At 47.0% G+C, this 17,819-nt stretch overlaps 2 protein-coding genes across 3 annotated transcripts in view; one reads left to right on the plus strand and one right to left on the minus strand.

The window, feature by feature from the left end:
- Positions 1-1,897: 1,897 nt before the first annotated feature.
- Positions 1,898-4,997, minus strand: SNU13 (small nuclear ribonucleoprotein 13). The gene is made up of 3 exons (XM_054064302.1): positions 4,864-4,997; positions 3,862-3,982; positions 1,898-2,856 (listed from the first exon to the last, which is right to left on the minus strand). Exons 1-3 carry the CDS (start codon positions 4,864-4,866, stop codon positions 2,594-2,596), a joined length of 387 nt encoding a protein of 128 aa, XP_053920277.1. The 5' UTR covers positions 4,867-4,997; the 3' UTR covers positions 1,898-2,593.
- MEI1 (meiotic double-stranded break formation protein 1) overlaps positions 4,870-17,819 on the plus strand; it is a 43,600-nt gene continuing 30,650 nt past the window's right edge. Inside the window, exons 1-10 of one of the 2 annotated variants that reach the window (XM_054064274.1) lie at positions 4,870-5,843; positions 6,397-6,520; positions 9,591-9,641; positions 11,581-11,654; positions 13,066-13,171; positions 13,716-13,919; positions 15,146-15,276; positions 15,778-15,892; positions 16,702-16,818; positions 17,350-17,449. In XM_054064274.1, coding sequence (XP_053920249.1) covers positions 5,007-5,843; positions 6,397-6,520; positions 9,591-9,641; positions 11,581-11,654; positions 13,066-13,171; positions 13,716-13,919; positions 15,146-15,276; positions 15,778-15,892; positions 16,702-16,818; positions 17,350-17,449 — 1,859 coding nt within the window. In that variant the 5' untranslated portion in view covers positions 4,870-5,006. Of the gene's footprint in view, positions 5,844-6,020; positions 6,521-9,590; positions 9,642-11,580; positions 11,655-13,065; positions 13,172-13,715; positions 13,920-15,145; positions 15,277-15,777; positions 15,893-16,701; positions 16,819-17,349; positions 17,450-17,819 lie in introns of those variants that run through there. The other variant, XM_054064277.1, reaches the window with a different exon arrangement.

A 17,819-nucleotide genomic window follows, 5' to 3' on the forward strand; every position in this document is an offset into this window, starting at 1 on the left:
CGAGGGGCAATGGGTATAAACTGGAGAGGGGCAGATTTAGACCAGATGTAAGGAGGAATTTCTTCACGATGAGAGTGGTGAGGCACTGGCACAGGTTGCCCACGGAAGATGTGGATTCCCCATTCCTGGAGGTGTTCAAGGCCAGGTTGGATGGGACCTTGAGCAGCCTCATCTAGTGGGAGGTGTCCCTGCCTGTGGCAGGGGGGTTGGGACTGGATGATCTTTAAGGTCCCTTCCAACCCAAATTGTTCTATGATTATTGTTTGGGGTCAAGTGACGGGGGCACCCATCATCTCCACCCCTTATCACTGTCTACAACTGCCTGATATCAGGCAGCCTGTTCCGGTGCCTGATAACCCTTTCAGTGAATAAATTTTTCCTAATGTCCAATCTGAACCTACCCCGGTGCAACTTGAGGCCGTTCCTTCTCATTCTATCACCTATCACTTGGGAGAAGGGACCAGCACCCACCTTGCTACAACCTCCTTTTAGGCAGTTGTAGAAAGCAATAAGGCCTCCCCTCAGCATCCTCCAGACTAAGCAGTCTCAGTTCCATCAGCTGCTCCAGACTTGTGCTCCCGTCCCTTTACCAACCTTGCTGACCGTCTCTGGACACGCTCCAGCAGTTCCATGTCGAGCTACACAGTCTGTTAATAAAGATTTGGCTAAGCAATCAATTTATTTTTGCCCTTCAGCAGAGAAGTTACTGTAAATGCTTGTCTTAGCAAGACTTAAACGCAATAAAATAGTGAGGCTTTCCTATCTTTATTCGGTGAATTTTCACTCCCCTAACACCCATGTTAACTTCTCTCCTGGTTTGCTAACCCCCAGGCTCACTGTTCCAGGCTTTGCACCACTGTAGCATGATTTTTATAGGTTATTACATCCTCCTGGTTTGGTTGATTTTTTTTTCCACAGCAGGTCACTGCATTAAGCAGAAGTTCGGCAGGGATGGTTACAGGAGGCTTCAGAGCAGAAAAATCAAGACAGTTTTGCTTGCTCAATCATCCTTTATTTCTGCTCCTTATGTGCTTTGCCTTACAACAACTGTCTCGGCATGGTACAATAGGGCAACGCTGCAGCTTTAAACACCACTGGCTCCGTGGTCAGCATTGGTGGAAAGGAACAGCATTTCTAAACCTCATACGAATGAAAAGACTCACTAAATCTTTAGCTCACCTCAGCAAGGGTATTAGTTACCAGCCATTTACAAAACCACAGACATCAGTCTTCAGTCTTTCGTGGCCTGATTTTGTCTGCCTGGGAGTTACTGAAGGTATGAAGTTAGTGCCTCTGTGGAAATGTTACGGAACGTTTATTTTCCCTTCTGCTGTTGCAGCTATTGGTCTTTCCATGTTAGCTTTGCTTTGGCATCCTGCAATAGAAGACAGATTTGATATGACTCATTCCCACACAGAGGTTTAGACTCATCTGCTCAAAGCAGTAAGTGAATTTATTACACAATATGCATTTAGCTAAAGCTAGCTCCATAAAACCACCACTAATCCAGAAACTCGGTGGTGCTTCATGCTCTTCCAGAACACTGGAATTACCTAGCATTCTCTTCTTGAGAAACAAGTTGTTTTAGCTGAAAAATATTGTGCTTTCTTTTGCCTTGGCTGTAACTTTAAGGGTTTATCTTTTAGTCAGGTGACTACAGCAGCTTCCCTAGAAGCTGTAGGGTACTTGTCAGCAACAGCAGGCTGCTCTATACTGTGGGTTTTGTACTTAAATACCCTAGGAAGACCAAGCTCATTGAGAACAGTCCACACAAAGAAAACAGGAGTATAAACTACCACACTGCAGTAGCCTTAAGGCGATCTCAGAGATTAGTTTTACAAGTAGGAACACTCCAGTTAGTTGTTGCAAATGCTTCCCTGAGGGAACGACAATGAGATTCAGCTTTGTCAGCAATTTTATTTTTCTTAAAAAGTCAATACTTAAAAATAAGTGAGATAAGAGATTTCCCCTTGTGCACTGCCGCAAGATTTCTGCTCCCCATACAGCTCTCACAGAAATCTCGTCTGGTTTTGAGAAGAAAAAAGGTTGTGCTGTGTGCACTGAACCTGGCTCTGTCCCCTGCTGCTACTGCCTTTTATACACTTTCCATTACTTACAGCAAGAACTCCAGCCCTGCGCACAAACGCGCTGCGCAGGAAACCGACCTGCCTTACCCTCAGCAGACCAAACCGTTCAGAAACACAGAGTTAATCACGCCTGTTAGAAGCTGAACCTTAGCAGAAATACTGCAATGCAGAGGAAGCTCCTGGGTGGGTTAAAAAACCCCTGAGCAGGCAAACATGGAAAAAAAAAAGGGGCGATGTTTTTGTCTTTCTTTTCAACATCAAATAGGAAATACAGTTGTACAATCACTTTTCCAGAAGTAATACCATGAGAATGAATGCATTGGAGTGGAATAAAAAAGAGGGGGAAGCAGAGGCAGAAACACCAGGAATGAAGCCATTATTAAACAAAAAGTGTGGTGCTTTGAAATGAAACACTGATATAAAAATTATAATCTCAACTGAAGCTAGACATTAATTCCCTCTGACCTCAACTTTCCTGTTCCACTCACACTTAAACTCAGGGGCATTTAGACCAACAGTCTTTCTATAGCTTGCTGAACAGACTGGATCTGAGGCTTTAGCTGTGATCCCTCCTTAATGGTGATGGAGCAGGCGATGACAGGCCGGGAAACACCACACGCCCGGCCCAGAGCTTGCTTGGAGCGCACAAATACATAAGGGACGTTCTTGTCCTCACAGAGAAGAGGGAGGTGCAGGATGATCTCCAAGGGCTCTGCGTCTGCTGCCATCACAATGAACTCCGCTATCCCTCGGTTCAGTGTTTTGGTGGCTGTAAAGGAAACTGGAGAGTAAGTCTAGGTCCTTCTGGAAAGCACACGTCATGAAAAACAACATGAGGAGATGCTGAAATTAGTGTGAGCAAGAAGATGTGGTGGTAGCCAAAGGAAAATGGAAGCTATAGGGCTAGAGAAGGGGTTATCCACAGGGATGCACCTGGGATGCCGTGCCCGGTGCTGCCCTCAAACACAGCCGATTTGGCAAGGGAGCGAGGCCAACCCATAGCTGAGGAGCACCACAGCTGAGAAGAGGCTGAGGAAGCTGGATTTCTTTAGAAATAGGAAAAGGCCAGAGAGAAATGGGAGTCAGGGGATGCAGCTGCTGTCTTCCACTGCTTCAAGGGGATTGCAGAGAAGACGAAGCCAGGCTGTGCTCATGAGCACATGGGAAAAAAGGTAAGTTTCAGACTGAGACTGTTGCCACAGGGAGTCTGGGAACATGCTGCAAGTTTATATTCCCCTCACCTTGTGAGAGAGGTTTAAGCCATGTATCATGGATCCTGAGAGACTGGAGTTTCTATTCGTTAGGACTGGGGTTTTGTTTGTTTGGTTTTGGTTGGTTTTTTTTTTTTAAGTTTAACTAGGGAAAGCCCCAAGTAACCAGATCAAATTGTGTGGAAAGATACTCTCCGAGCATGTTGCTCTGGAGACCTCCAGAGATCCCCTCCAACCCAAACCTTTTAATGATTCTAAACTGGCTGGGTGCCTCGTAATCCCAGCTGGACACCACTAAAGTATGCATGATCGCAGGACAGGCACCAGGAACACAGTCCAGGCGTCTACCAGAACTGTATATAAACGTTGAAAAGATTACAGCTTAGTTCTGTCCCTGAATATTGCTTAGGCACGCCAGGAGGTAGAAGGAAGAGAGGCACACCTGCAATATTGAGATGCATGTAACATCAGTGGCCCACTGCTAGAGGGAAAAGACAATCTCTAGCCACAGCTTCTCACAAGATCCTTGCTATGCTGCACACTTCGCAACAGACTGGTCTCACCTTCATTGGCTCCCTTGCGTAGTTGCTTATAGTTGCAAGATTGTTGCACAAGATCCAGCAGTGTTTTGGTAAGCTGTGCATCAGCCAGAGGGTAAGCTTTGGGATTCACTTCTGCCTCAGTCTAGGCAAAGAAAAATGTCAAGAATATTACAACAGGAGCAATGGGGGTTTTGTTCTGAACAACAGCATGTCTACCACATATATTGACTACTGTCATCTCAGCATTCTCAGTGTCTCTGGACGTACACTAAAATTCCTACTGCATTTTATTTATAAAAAGGTGATTCTTCTCATACTCAATGCAGACAATATTTCTGCTCACACAGACAGCCAATTTATATCCTACAAATGTGCAGCAATGAACTTACAGGACAGTATTCAGGTATTTCCTCCCACAGATACTACATAAAATAAAGTGTTCCAGTGTACAAGAAGCAAGCTCCACCTAGCAGCAAATTAGCAAGCTCAGACTTTAAAGAAGTCCCGAGAAGAACACACATAGAATCATAGATTGGTTTTGGTTGGGAGGGACCTTAAAGCCCATCCAGTTCCAACCCCCATGCCATGGGCAGGGACACCCCCGACTAGACTAGGCTGCCCAAGGCCCCATCCAACCTGGCCTTGGACACCTCCAGGGATGGGGCAGCCACAACTTCCCTGGGCAACCTGTGCCAGTGCCTCACCACCCTCACAGGAAAGAATTTCTTCCTAGTATCTCATCTAAATGTCCCGTCTTTCAGCTTAAAAGCATTATCCCGGTACTATTCCTGCACTCGCTGATAAAGGGCCGCTCCCCAGCTTTCCCGCAGCCCCCTTTAACTACTGGGATGCCACTGGTATGGTTAATTTCTGCTAATTACAAGTAGCTCCTAAACGTTAACAGCAAGGGCGCTGCCAACCAAGCCACAAGCGGCGCTAACACCTCCCTGCTCTTCGCAGAAGCGGCCCCTGGCGCCTGCCCGCGCCTCCCTCCCGGCTGCCCCGTCCCCACGTGCCGCTCACCATGGCTGCGGCCTGGGCGGGGCGGCCCGGTCGCTGCTCTCTCGGCCCGAGCGCGCCGAAGGAGAAGGAAGCGGAAGCGCTGCTGCGCGCGCGCGCGCCGCGCCGCCGCCGCCGGAAGTGAAGCCGCCTCGCGCGAGGCGCCAATGGGAGAGGCTATGGGGAGGGGGCGGGGACAAATCTCCTCGGCGTTCCCAGGCACCTCAGCCTCGCAACTGACCTCAGCGCCCTCAGTCTCACTGTCTCCTAAGCCTCTCTGCTCTCCTCAATCCTTAGACTCCCCAGTCTCCAAAGTCTCCCCAGCCTCCCTATCTCCCAAGCCTCTCCGCTCTCCTCAGAATCCCCAGTCTCCAAAATCTCCTCAGCCTCTCATTTCCTCAGCCTCCCCACTGTCCTTATTCTCCCCAGTCTCCTCAATCTCCCTAGCTTCCTCAGCCTCTCCACTCCCCAGTCTCCTTGTCCTCCTGTTTCCCCTGTCTCCCCAGGCTCCTCAGCCTTCCATTTCTGCAGCCTTCTCAACATCCCCGACTTTCTCAGCCTCCCCAGTTTCTCCTGCCTCCCTGGTCTTCTCAGCATCCCCAGTCTCCTCAGCCCATCTAGCTTCCTCAGCCTCTCCACTTCCCAGTCTCCCGAGTCTCCTCAGCCTCCCCAGCTTCTCCTGTCTTCCTAGTCTCCTCAGCCTCCCCAGTCTCCTCAGGCTCCCTAGTTTCCTCAGCCTTCCCAGTCTCTCCAGCTTCCCCAGCCTCCCCAATCTTCCCAGCCTCCCCAGCCTTCCCCGTCTCTACAATTTCCCCAATCTTCCCAGTTTCCCCCATCCCCGCGCAGGGCTGCTCTCGGCCCCGCTCCCTGACGGCCGCCACCGGGCGGGCTGCGCGGCGATGGCGGGGCTGTGCGCGCAGCACGGGCAGCGGGGCCTGGTGCCGGTGTGGCCGCCGCTCTGCCTGCCCTGCACCCTGCACACCCTGGGCGACAGCGGCGCCTCGGTGGGCAGCCGCTTCCGACCCCTTCTCCGGTCCCTGCATCCCCGGGGCGAGCATCTCCAGGGCCCTGCTGGGAGTGAATGGGGCCGGGGGCTGGCAGGGGGTGGGAGGCTTGTGAGGGTGAATTGATAAGTTTAGCTGCAGCTGGTTTATATTTAATTACCTCGTCATATAAATCTGTCTTGTAAGATGTAGCTGGTTTAGGTTAAGAGGTAACCTGTCTTAGGGCCTCAAGGATTTATTAATACACTTAGTTGTCATGTAAGATGCAGCTGTTTTGGATCAGGAGATAACCTGGAGGGAGCCTCCAGACATGGTGGATAACCTAAAAATGAACATTCTTTGAGGATTTACATGCTTCTTTGTCTAAAACTAGTCTATATAACCACTGCTTTTGTAAGTTATGACCTTTATTTTAGGAGGGCGTCCAATTCGGTGCTGAATCGTAAAATAAAAATATTACTGTCTTTGCTTCAAAGACTTTATCCTTTTCAAATATTTTACCAGTGAATAAGTGTTTTTCACAGGCTGATGGGTTGTTGTCTCTGATCTGTAGCTGGTGCGCAAGAGGCATGTGCTCACCCATCTCCGCGACACCCTGGCCTCACAGGCGATGCACGTGGTCCAGGGGCTGGCATCGGATGAGAGGGGTTGCTGGCATTTGATAGGAACCCTCCTTGGTAAGAGCTCTGCTGTGTCCCAGGGAAAAGGCAGTGAGTGACCCTAACCCGCTGGGACACATGGTGTGAATGTTGGGGTTGTCCTCTGCAGGGGCAGAGGTTGGTCTCGATGGCCTTCAATGGCCTCAAGCTGCACCAGGGGAGGTTCAGACTAGGCATTAGGAGAAATTTCTTCACCAAAAGAGTTCTCAGTTACTAGTGGAGTGAGGTGGTGGAGTCCCCATCCTTCGAGGTATTTAAAAGACGGGTTGATGAGGTGCTCAGGAATGTGGTTTAGTAGAGGACAGGTATGATTGGACTCAGTCTCAGAGGTCTTTTCCAATCAAACGGTTCTATGATCCTTTTGGGTCCCTTCCAACTCAGGACGTTCTGTGATTCTAAGTGAAGCTTCTCCACATTTGAAGGAAAAAAAATGGCAGAAGGATCTCGAGGTACCTAATTCTATACTTCCTCCACTCTATATTAGGTGTGTCCCTGTGGAAAACTGACTGTTATTTGATTTAGAATAGGTTAATTAACGTCCTTATTCTCCAAGGAGCAGGATTGGCATGTTCATAGAGTGTTTGCAGTTTTTCAAAGTATCTTGATATACCATAGAATCATAGAATGGTTTGGTAGGGACCTCACCGATCATATAGTTCCAAACCCCCTGCCATGGAACTGGAGGAAAGGAGGCTGAGGCCTTATCACTGTCTACAACTACCTGAAGGGAGGTTGTAGTGAGGTGGGTGTTGGTCTCTTCTCCCAATAGCAAGTGATAGGATGAGAGGAAATGGCCTCAAGTTGCACGAGAGGAGGTTTAGATTGGATACTAGGAAAAATTTCTTTTCTGAAAGAGTGGTGAAGCATTGGCACAGGCTGCCCAGAGAAGTGGTAGAGTCTCCTTGTAGGTGTTCAAAAAGCGTGTAGACATGGCACTTTGGGACATGGTTTAGTATGCACGGTGGTGGTGGGTTGATGGTTCGACTTGATGATCTTGAAGGTCTTTTCCATACTTTATGATTCTTCCCTGAATACCCTCCTTTCTCGTCTCATGCCTTAGTGCTTTCTTATCTTGGTGTACTGTAGCATTTCATAGAGAAATGGAAGTACAAGCTTAAAGGGGTGTTGCTGGATTTACTATCAAATATGCAAAATACAGATCTGCTTAGTGTTTTTTTTCACACCATCACTTTAAATTTGTAGTCATAGTACTGTAATGCTGGCTTGCTTTCTGATGGGGCAGCATCACAGCAGAATACAATGTTTGGTAGGATGTCAGAAAGTGCCTTTCCTGTAATCCTATCTGCGATCTTCAGCTTCTTTTACTGGTTTGTTTCTGTAGGAGTGCTGTGGGAAAGGAGATGTTGTCTAAAAACTTCATGGAGAAGAAATGATAAAGGAACAGGCAGAAAGGGAAAGGTGGAGGGCATGAATGCAAGTGCCTTCAAAGAGCAAATAGACTGGATTCCTTTAATTCTGTGATCTCATTTGCACATCACAGATAATTCTTGTTCTTTGGGGGGGAAGGTGGCTTACAAGCCCCTTCCCCTGTCTTGTCACGCTGAATAATTCAAACAGTGTTTTCCCAGTTGATTTCCCAGCATAAACTGTTATGCATATTTGGGGAGCAGCTTTGTTAGAACTGTGTGCAGGTTTAGTTCTCTTCATTGCACAAATTTGTATTGATTGCTGTCTGTGCGCCGTCCTATACAGATGTGGAGGGAGTGGAGCTTATGGCCAGTTCAGTTTTCCACTCTACAACTCTGACATGAAATACCCCAGAAGACAGGAGAGCTGTGCTTGCATTTCAATGCTTTTGCCTGTTTTGAAATAATAATTCTCTCTCTCTTTAATTGGGTCGTTTAGAGACTGCTTTGGGAATTTACTGTGCTTGGTGTGACTTCTAGGGTGGCTAGAATCCCAGTCTACATTTGAGGGTCCAAATAACAATGTGTACATTTTGGATAGAGCTTGAATGAACCAAGAATCACTTGAAGCCAAATTGTAAGAGGGACCTCCCAAGGTTTGAGCAATGCTGTGGAGGAAGAATTAATGGTGAATTCAGGAAAGTTCGTTTTTGGAGAGAGACTATTGGGGTAAGCATAGGCAGAAGAAAGAGGGTTAAGAGAGCAGAGGTGCAGCGTGGAGTGTTATGTATGAGGAGATGATGAATTTCAGGAGACCCTGAATTTCATGCTGCTAAAATTGCAATGTTCACTAATGCTGTATGCAAATCTTTTCCAAAGTGTAAAGAATTTACTGAGGATTTGGCAGATGAGGCAGGAAGGAAGTGATTTCTTCACCTGCAGTGTCATAACTTTGCTTTACTTGGTCAAATTTCTGAGAGGTCATGGGGTCTCCAGAGGGGAGGTGGTTTGATCAGGTGTGTTGAAACAAGTAGTTTGGTGCGGCAGAAGTGGGGGCCTGAACCAGATGCCTGCTGTGGTAGATACCTGAATTTGGAAGGAGATGGGAGGTAAGATTTTTCTCTTCTATTGTTCTTTAGTAGAGACAGTGGCTTATTTTCATATATCCAAGCTTACGCTCTAGTTGTGCAAATGACTTGTGAAGTGATGCCGTCAGGTTCAACTTAATATTGTGATAGCTTCCATATGTTTTTAAACCTGGTGTTTAAATTTAGCCTTGGGATTTTCAGTACTGCGGAGGGACGGTTCGCGGTAACTGGTATGAATGGTAGATAGGAGAGTTAACTGGGCTCTAGTTTCTGTCATTCTTGGGTGTTGTAATTCAGGTGTGTAATACTGGAGTCATGCAGTGAGATGCAGTGATGGTAGCAGTTACATATTTACATGTATAGGTGGAGCCATTGACTTCAACTACAAAGTGCATAAAAAATTTGCAGGAGAACCGAATGCCATCATCTCCCTGTGTCCTGCTTATGGAGATGCCTTTTGCGATACTCTCTGAGTGTCCACCTCCCTCTGACAAAGCAGGCTGGTCTCAAATGAAGTGGGGAAAACAGAACAGTTTTAAAAAAAAGTTACAGCTGTTTTTATGAGAAAGCGTTGAAACACTGGTGATCACAAGTAGGAATGAGTTCCGTGACTGATGGTGGTTTGTCTTTTAGGGCTGTTGCATACAGTGGAAGACGGCAGTGCCCTGGACCTGGTTGTTGAAGGTGAGAGGCAGATGTTGTTTCTCAGTTACTGACAGCTTGCGAAGGGGGAATCTGTCTTGTCTGATAACTGTAGTGAGATGCTCAGCTTCTACGTAGCTTGAATTGGGAAGAGCATCTATTTTCTATCAATGCAACAGTGATGAGACAGCCGCCTCACTATTTAGGAGTGGAGGAATGCAAACAGGTTCAAGTATTTAGCATTTCTCTCCATATATGCCATGAATTTAGCATCAGGCTGGTAACAGTGGTAAACAAAGCCTGACTGAAGTCTCAAAGCAAATGGAAATCTTCCTGTTGACTTCAGTGAGCTTTGAGATCCACTGATTTCTCCTCAGAGATTTAGCTTTACAGGCTGCAGATATCTCTTTGTGAGCAGCCTTTCATTTGAAACCTGAAGGAAGTGCCTGCAGGGCTGACAAAGGAATCTGCAGTCCAGTTAACCTTGAGTGTGGCTGCTGAGTCTGGTGATATTAGCAATGCAATGATTTCCTCCTGTCCAGCTGTGAAAGATGAAAGAAGATGTGACCAGCTTCTTTCAGAGAGGCTTCATTTTTCAGGTGCTAGCTTAAAATGGTGTTGAAAAGGCGAGAAGTCTTTCTGTCATGTTACCAGTCTGTTACGAGATGGATGCTCTCAAACGCAGAAATTTTAATATAGCGTTACTTAACTTGAAAGCTTTTAGAGATTCTGAGAGTTCAGGGCAAGAAGGGGCTGCTAAACCACCTAAATATCACCCATCTCAAGATACTCCTTTGCTGTGTATCTTCTTATCTAAAGTGAGTCTCCCAGGTAAACTTCCAGTATTGCCCTTAGATATAACAAGAGATGGTGAAACAAAAGTCTTCTTCCTTTTTAATGATGTTTTTCCAGAATACAAATCAAGAGGGTGTTTCTCAGAGGAGTCATGCCATGAGAGCAAGATACATCCAAGACAGCCTTACCAAATCCCATAGAACAATGTTCTGCATTGTCTCCATAAAGGAGCTATTGTCAAGGCTTTATCTGCTGAACATTCAGGTGCCCACATTCTAAAAATATCAGAAGAGGGACTTTGCTTCCTGAAACCAGCACACGGCTATATGTATGGAGGCAAGGGCAGCCTGCCAGCATAGAATCATAAAATAGTTTGGGTTGGAAGGGACCTTAAAGATCATCTAGTTCCAACCCCTCTGCCATGGGGGATTTATGCTTATGTTGAGCATCAGGCAACTCCTTTGTGATTTGGTTAGGGAAAACCCCAGGAGCAGTGTAGCCAGTGCTGGGTAAACATAGTTTCTTGTTTAATCTTTTTTTAGGACAGAGCAGATAGAATTTACTTATAGTTGCAGTGAACCAAGAATAACAGCCTTTACTTGGGGTTGAGGAGGTGAACAGTGCCACAAAGGTGATGGGGGCCTTGCCTTCTGGCAAGATCTGTGGGATAACTGCAGTGGGGAGGAATGGCTGACAAGCTACACTGCTACCTCTGGGACAGCAGCACCTGGAGGAGCAGCTCTCAGTCTGCATCTAAGGATTCAGTTCTGATATCTTCGCTGGGAAGATATGTTTTTAAAGGCCAATTTTCATACGATACAGAATCTGCTCCATTCAGTTACCTGAAATTTTTATGCTTTTAAACTAGGGCTTTTGTTTCCTTCCTTTCCCGGTTCCTTACATTTACTTAGTGCCCTGATGCTCAGTTTGTTGCTTGCAGTTCATTTCCTTGCATGGTTTGTGGTGCGGCTGGAACAGGACTGCTGTAATGTTGCTGCAGAGAGCTGGGTCTCAAGTCTCAGAAACAATAGTGCTGGGAATGCTGATGCTCCCCTCCCTGCTCTCCTAGCGCTTCCACGCTCATTTAATTTCTAAGCTTTTTGCTCACTGGTCTGCTAAAGCCTTGTGGTAGATGGATTGTGAGTGCTCTTGGGTGTGAATTACTGATCCTGTTTCATCTGTCTAGTTCTGGTGCGGCTTGTAGTGGAGCTGAAGTCAGAAGAGTACTTACGCTGCATTTTGGATGAAAGCCAGAAAGAGGTCAGTGAAGATGAATTCCCTGCCTTTCCTTTCAGTCCTTCAGAGGCTGAGGAGATGGGAAAGAGTGGCTCAGCAAGACTGCAGCTACTGTGCTGGGATTTAGTCTCTGCTGCAGTTGGGGTGTCCTGGTGCCACCTTCCCTGCTGTGATTTTGGCAATGTTGGAATCTACCCTGGAGTTTTCCTGTTGTGCCCATGATGCTTTGCAGCCATGTGGCTTCGTGATATTCTCGTGAAGCTGTGTGGCTTCCTCAGATTCTTCTTTTCCTTCCTTCCTTCCTTCCTTCCTTCCTTCCTTCCTTCCTTCCTTCCTTCCTTCCTTCCTTCCTTCCTTCCTTCCTTCCTTCCTCCCTTCCTCCCTTCCTCCCTTCCTCCCTTCCTTCCTCCCTTCCTTCCTCCCTTCCTTCCTCCCTTCCTTCCTCCCTCCCTTCCTCCCTCCCTTCCTCCCTCCCTTCCTCCCTCCCTTCCTCCCTCCCTTCCTCCCTCCCTTCCTCCCTCCCTTCCTCCCTCCCTTCCTCCCTCCCTTCCTCCCTCCCTTCCTCCCTCCCTTCCTCCCTCCCTTCCTCCCTCCCTTCCTCCCTCCCTTCCTCCCTCCCTTCCTCCCTCCCTTCCTCCCTCCCTTCCTCCCTCCCTTCCTCCCTCCCTTCCTCCCTCCCTTCCTCCCTCCCTTCCTCCCTCCCTTCCTCCCTCCCTTCCTCCCTCCCTTCCTCCCTCCCTTCCTCCCTCCCTTCCTCCCTCCCTTCCTCCCTCCCTTCCTCCCTCCCTTCCTCCCTCCCTTCCTCCCTCCCTTCCTCCCTCCCTTCCTCCCTCCCTTCCTCCCTCCCTTCCTCCCTCCCTTCCTCCCTCCCTTCCTCCCTCCCTTCCTCCCTCCCTTCCTCCCTCCCTTCCTCCCTCCCTTCCTCCCTTCCTCCCTCCCTTCCTTCCTCCCTTCCTTCCTCCCTTCCTCCCTCCCTCCCTTCCTCCCTTCCCCCCTCCCTCCCTCCCTCCCTTCCTCCCTTCCTTCCTTCCTATTTCAGTGATATGAGGAGCTTTCCCAACCTGTACCCTGGGTTCTTGCTTTCTTCATTCCTAAGTTTGTGGTGGTCCCATGGGGAGCAAAAAATTGGGAAGTAGTGAAAGTGGGGAGAATTTTGGGTGGTTGGTCCGCTCATGTGAGAGCTAGACTGGAGAGTGAGGAAAAGGAGCAAAAAGCAAGAGATTTCTTGGATTTATTAAAAGACATTTTGGAAACTTGGTGGTGTGTTTGGGGTTTTCCTGTGGTTTATCTTAAGTAGCGAGTAGGACCCAGCTTAGGAAAAGGTCCTGTTCTGGAGCATTATGCATCACAGGGATCTTGCTGTTTTGTTTGCATTTCTGCCTTTAGACTGTATTCTCACCAGTGTAACGTTTTTCTTTTTCTGTCTTCTCTACAGCTCTGCAAAATGACTACCATGAGAGGCAGTCTGCCCACATTCACTCTCTTGGGCAAGCTGGCAGATGCCATCCCAGGCTTTCCTGATGTCCTGGTGGCAGAGCACAGTGAGTAACATGTCGTGCCCCACTGAAGGGTAATAGTCACAGCCCTAGTATGCATACTTATGCACTTCCCTATCCCCTATGTGAATTCATGAAGGTCACACAAGAAGGCTGTCCAGAAGTCACAGTGCCGTCCAGGCCTCCTGGGTTGCAGATCAGTACCTTCAGTGGAGGCTTGTCATCGTGCTCGTAGCCAGCCTGGCAAAACAAGCCTCTGTGAACTGGGGTTTGTGGGTCTGCATCACAAGCAACATACATTTAGTTTTTCTTTCCTTGGTCCAACCCCTGGGGGTCTGGTGAGCAAGCTGAGCTGTTCATGGAGGTACCTGGAAAGATGGACCTTCGTGTGGTGGACAGTGAGCTCCTCTAGCCATTTATTACTGCACCTCTGCTCAGAGGTGATGAGAACGTCACCTAGTCGTGGCATTCATTAATCTGCGTCCCCGAGTCAGCCTGTCCTCTGTGAGTTTTCAAGGGAAATAGGTTGGTGCTTTTAAAAGGTCGGTTCATTGGTGTGAATGTTTGCTGTTTCTGTTTCTCACACTAGGTAATTTAGTGGATCATCTGCTGATGGGCTTGATGTACCCAAATGAAGGAATAAAGGCTGCTGTCTGCTACTTGTATGGCAAGCTGTACTCCTCTTCTGTTGGCACAGAAAGGCTCTCAGCACACTTTGAAGAAAGGCTGTGTGGTCCCTTCTTGAATACTTTGGGACGTGCACAAGCAAAGGAGCTGCAGATTAATTGTTTGGGTAAGGCATTGCTGAGGGAAACTGCAGGGTGCAAGGGAGGGCTTAGAATTAGGAAGAAATCCTTGGCTTGTTTAGATGCTGTCATGTGGGTTGTTCTCTAGAGGATCTTCTTGCTGCTTTTCTGAAGCTGTCAATCCTTCTGTTACTCCATAGCAATAAAATCACCCAGACCTGCTGCTGAGGTCTCCCAGCCCTCCGTTGTCCCTCAATCCCCGTGTTTGCCAAGCCCTCACTAATCTTCAGTCTCTTCGGAACTTGCACTTGGCCGTGATTTGTCTCAGTGTGATGTTATCATCCTAGGAACAGGCCATCCTTCAAAGCGCCCAAATGCAAACATTATGCACAGACAAGTGGATTTCGTTGAGCAGCGAGATGGAGTCTAACAAATCCCATATTCTGGTGTGGGGCTTCATTTTATTTAGCTTAGAAAGCTGATGTAGAAATGGCACTTTCTTGCATTTATGCTTCCATCTGCATTTATTAGCTGTTGTTGGGGAGTGCAATTTCAGCCTTTCTGATACTGCTGGTTTGTGGACTATTCAGGGAATTCCTTTTTCTTGTACGAGGTAAGTAGGAATTGGATTACTCCTCAGATCATCTGCTCGGCTACTGGAAATGGATAATGATTCCTTTGAAAGTTGAATTCTATTGCCCAGGTGATACCCCTTTTGAATTTGTACTGGCACATTCTGATGATTTGCATTAGTTCCTGTTGCAGTGCTCTGTAGTTTTTTATTGAGGGCATTTTTTGTGTGTGTGTGTATCCTTTAGCTAAACAGCTGTGTCAGTAAAAGACTGTGAAAGTAGAAGTGGAAGATAAATGCCAGTTCTTTAGGAAGTTTTCCAGGGAACATGTCTAATTATTGTTAGATTGCTGATGGTAGCTTGGAAAAAAATGCAGGTCAAGAGCTCTCCCAAGAAACAGTTTAAAGGGAGAGTACTGGAGCACAGAGTGCTCCTGAGATCATTTACCAGTGCACGTGCACATCTCCGAGAAGGAACACGGAGAAGATCAGACCCAGCAAAAAGCATCAGCAACAAGGGATCACAAGACGTGGGGCTCATGACAGTTTCTGGGGGCACAGTGAGAAGCAGCTCTCTAAACTGGGGGTGAGAGCCTTTGTTAGGAGTGTGGGAAAGGAGAGGAAGTTGGCAGCAAGATTTAGGCTGTAAATACTGCATTAATGCAATCCTTGCTAAGCTCACTCTTGCTCCCCCTTTTGCAGGTCTGCTGAAGGAGCTGCTGAAATCTGACCATTTTGTATCCATTCTTATGAATAATTCAAATACAGAGGAGGAGTCCAAAACCCCAGACTTTTTAGAAGGGGAAAATCCACTGCCACTTGTTCTCAAAAAGGTGATGGCTGAAGCAGTAGTGAATTGTTGGTAGATGGAAAGAGTTTGCTGGCCTTTATTGAGTCTGTCTGAGGCACTTGAGCCTGCTCTTGGCAAAACCAGCAACAGAGGCTGCAGGAGGAGATGGGAACACCCCTGCAGAGCCCCTCATTGTTCATTCCTGCATCCTGAAGGGGGAAATTTTCCTCCTGGCCTCAGCTGATTTTACTCACCCTTGAGGTCTGATATAGTGCTTGTAGTGCCAGCATGGCTAAGCATGGGAGCAGAGCTATTCTTACTTATGATCATCTCTGTTGTGGTTCTCATTTTGAGGGTTTTTTTTTGGTTTTTCTTTTTTCAACTGTATTTTGTCCAGTTGCTTTAGGAAGTTGAATCTGTGAAATACATGCCAAAAGAAAGGTCTTAATTTTTGTTTTTAATTTAAAAATGTAGAGGAAACTGCTTCCTACTCATATCTGTATGGTTAACTTCCTCTCTCCTTTTGACTTCTGTTTCTCAATAGCTTTTGTTGACCAGAGATGAGATGTTGCAGGCAGCAAGTTCTGACTGCATGGCTGCAGTGCTGGCTCACTCTCCAAGCAGATACTCTCCTGCTTTTATCCATGCGGATGTCCCAGGTGAAGAAGAGCAGTGACATCTTATTGTTCATCTTCCAGGATTAAAGCATTTATTGTCTGTTTGTTTTAGCAGTCAGTCTGGCTCTATGAAATCCACTGATGGCAGAATCTGTGTGGTGACCATTTTGTACCAGTAAAAATGGCCTATGTGATTTTAGGAATAGGAGGGGAGAATAAGTTTTCAACTGCAAGTATAGAAGTATAGAAGCAGCTGTGTACAGGCAGAGAGTAGTTTCCATAGCAAGAATGTGAACAAGTCCTTGAGGCCAAGGTCCCTCTTGCAGCCTAGATACAAAGCCTAAACAGGTTGGGATTCCATCGTATCCCACTAAATATTGTATATTTGCACAGAGTTTGGTCTACAATTTGGCTTTAGAAGCTGGCTGTGGGAGATTCATTATTTCTCTGCAATCCCAAAAGACGGAAATGCTTTCATTTTACAAATTCTTTGGGAAATGTAAAAGTTCAGAGAAAAAAGATCAGTGCATGTGTGGTAAAGCTTGCTGCGTGGTTTTTCATTTGTGCCAAAGGCTAGAACCACAATTCTGCTCCTGCCTGCTGACTTTGTGCTGGGAAGCTGCCTGCCTATGGGACTCTGCTCTCCAGTCACCTTGTTTTGAAGACTAGCTTACCCCCAAGCATCCACTCCGTTCTCCATTTCTGCCATTTCATAACACAACTCTTCTCCCTGTGGCTGTTGCTATGTTTCCTCATCCTTCCCCTGCTGTGTTCTAGGAGCAGCTGTGTCATGCTGGGAGCAGACTGCCTTTTACCAGGGTGACCTTATTTATTTGTGTGTGTATTTGCAGAATTCCTGTTTGAGTGTCTCTCATCCAACAGTGAAATTCTCATCTGGTCAGTGTACTGCTGCCTGCTCCTCCTCACCGAGGAGCGGCTTTTCTTCTCTAAGTGTCACACAGTCTATGGTGAGTCATCAACCTCTCTGACAGAGTGACTGCAGTGATACCGTGGGCATTTGTTGTGCCTCTAGCTGAATTTCAATACTTTACGCACAATCACAATTTCCAGTCAGGATGGATAAAAGACTGAAAACAAGTACCTATCAGACATGTTTGTGGTGTCCAGCATAGCTTAATTTATGGTCTCGTTGTCCTAATGAGTTCCCAATGAGCACACATTCATTTTAATAATGAGTTATTATGACTGACACTACCTAAATTACTATTAGGTATTTCTGTGGACATACCAAGAGTGGATTTAGTAAGAAAGGCTAAATTCCTTCTATTCCTCTGGACTTTTGCCTCCAGCAGTGGAGGCTGGGGCCTGTTGTGAGGTTGCTGAGTGAACACTCAGCAGTTTTGGACAGTTTTTTTTCTTTCAGAGGCTCAGAAGGATAATTGTTCAAATCTTCCTTCCGTTTAAAAATTGATATTGGTTCCATCCTGGGATTTGGGATGTTAAAAGCCCTCTCTGTGACTTCTCTTGATCATGTGCAGGCATTGAATCTCTGATGAGGAGTCTCCGAGATGTCCTGAGGCTGCACAATGTGGAGTTGCAGAAAAAAGGGCTCCTGCTCTTCGCGGAAATACTGAAACGGTAAGGGAGTGCCCCAGTCAGGCTTGAACAGGCAGAGTTTGGTGCCCCAAAATGGAGGCTGTGGTCTGGTTTTGAGGTTTTTGTCGAAGACCAAGTGTCTTATGATTCTATGATTGTGTGATCTATACCTCAATAGCCTTTGTGTTTGAAAGATGTTGCAGAACAAATGCATCTCCGTTAATCTTGTAAAGAAGGGTCTGATGGTTGTTTCCAAACCTCCTAGCTTGTTTTCTTTGTGCATGCATCCATCAGTGTATCTGCCTCTTCCTGCTTCCTTGCCAATCTGGGAAGTGAAATCTCCTTTCAAGAGGAAGGAAGGCTAGGGAGATCCAGGTCTATGTGAGCAGGCCAGCTCCCCTAAGTGCACCTC

The sequence above is a fragment of the Cuculus canorus genome, chromosome 1 (genome assembly GCF_017976375.1).
Source record: "Cuculus canorus isolate bCucCan1 chromosome 1, bCucCan1.pri, whole genome shotgun sequence".
Lineage (NCBI taxonomy): Eukaryota > Metazoa > Chordata > Aves > Cuculiformes > Cuculidae > Cuculus > Cuculus canorus.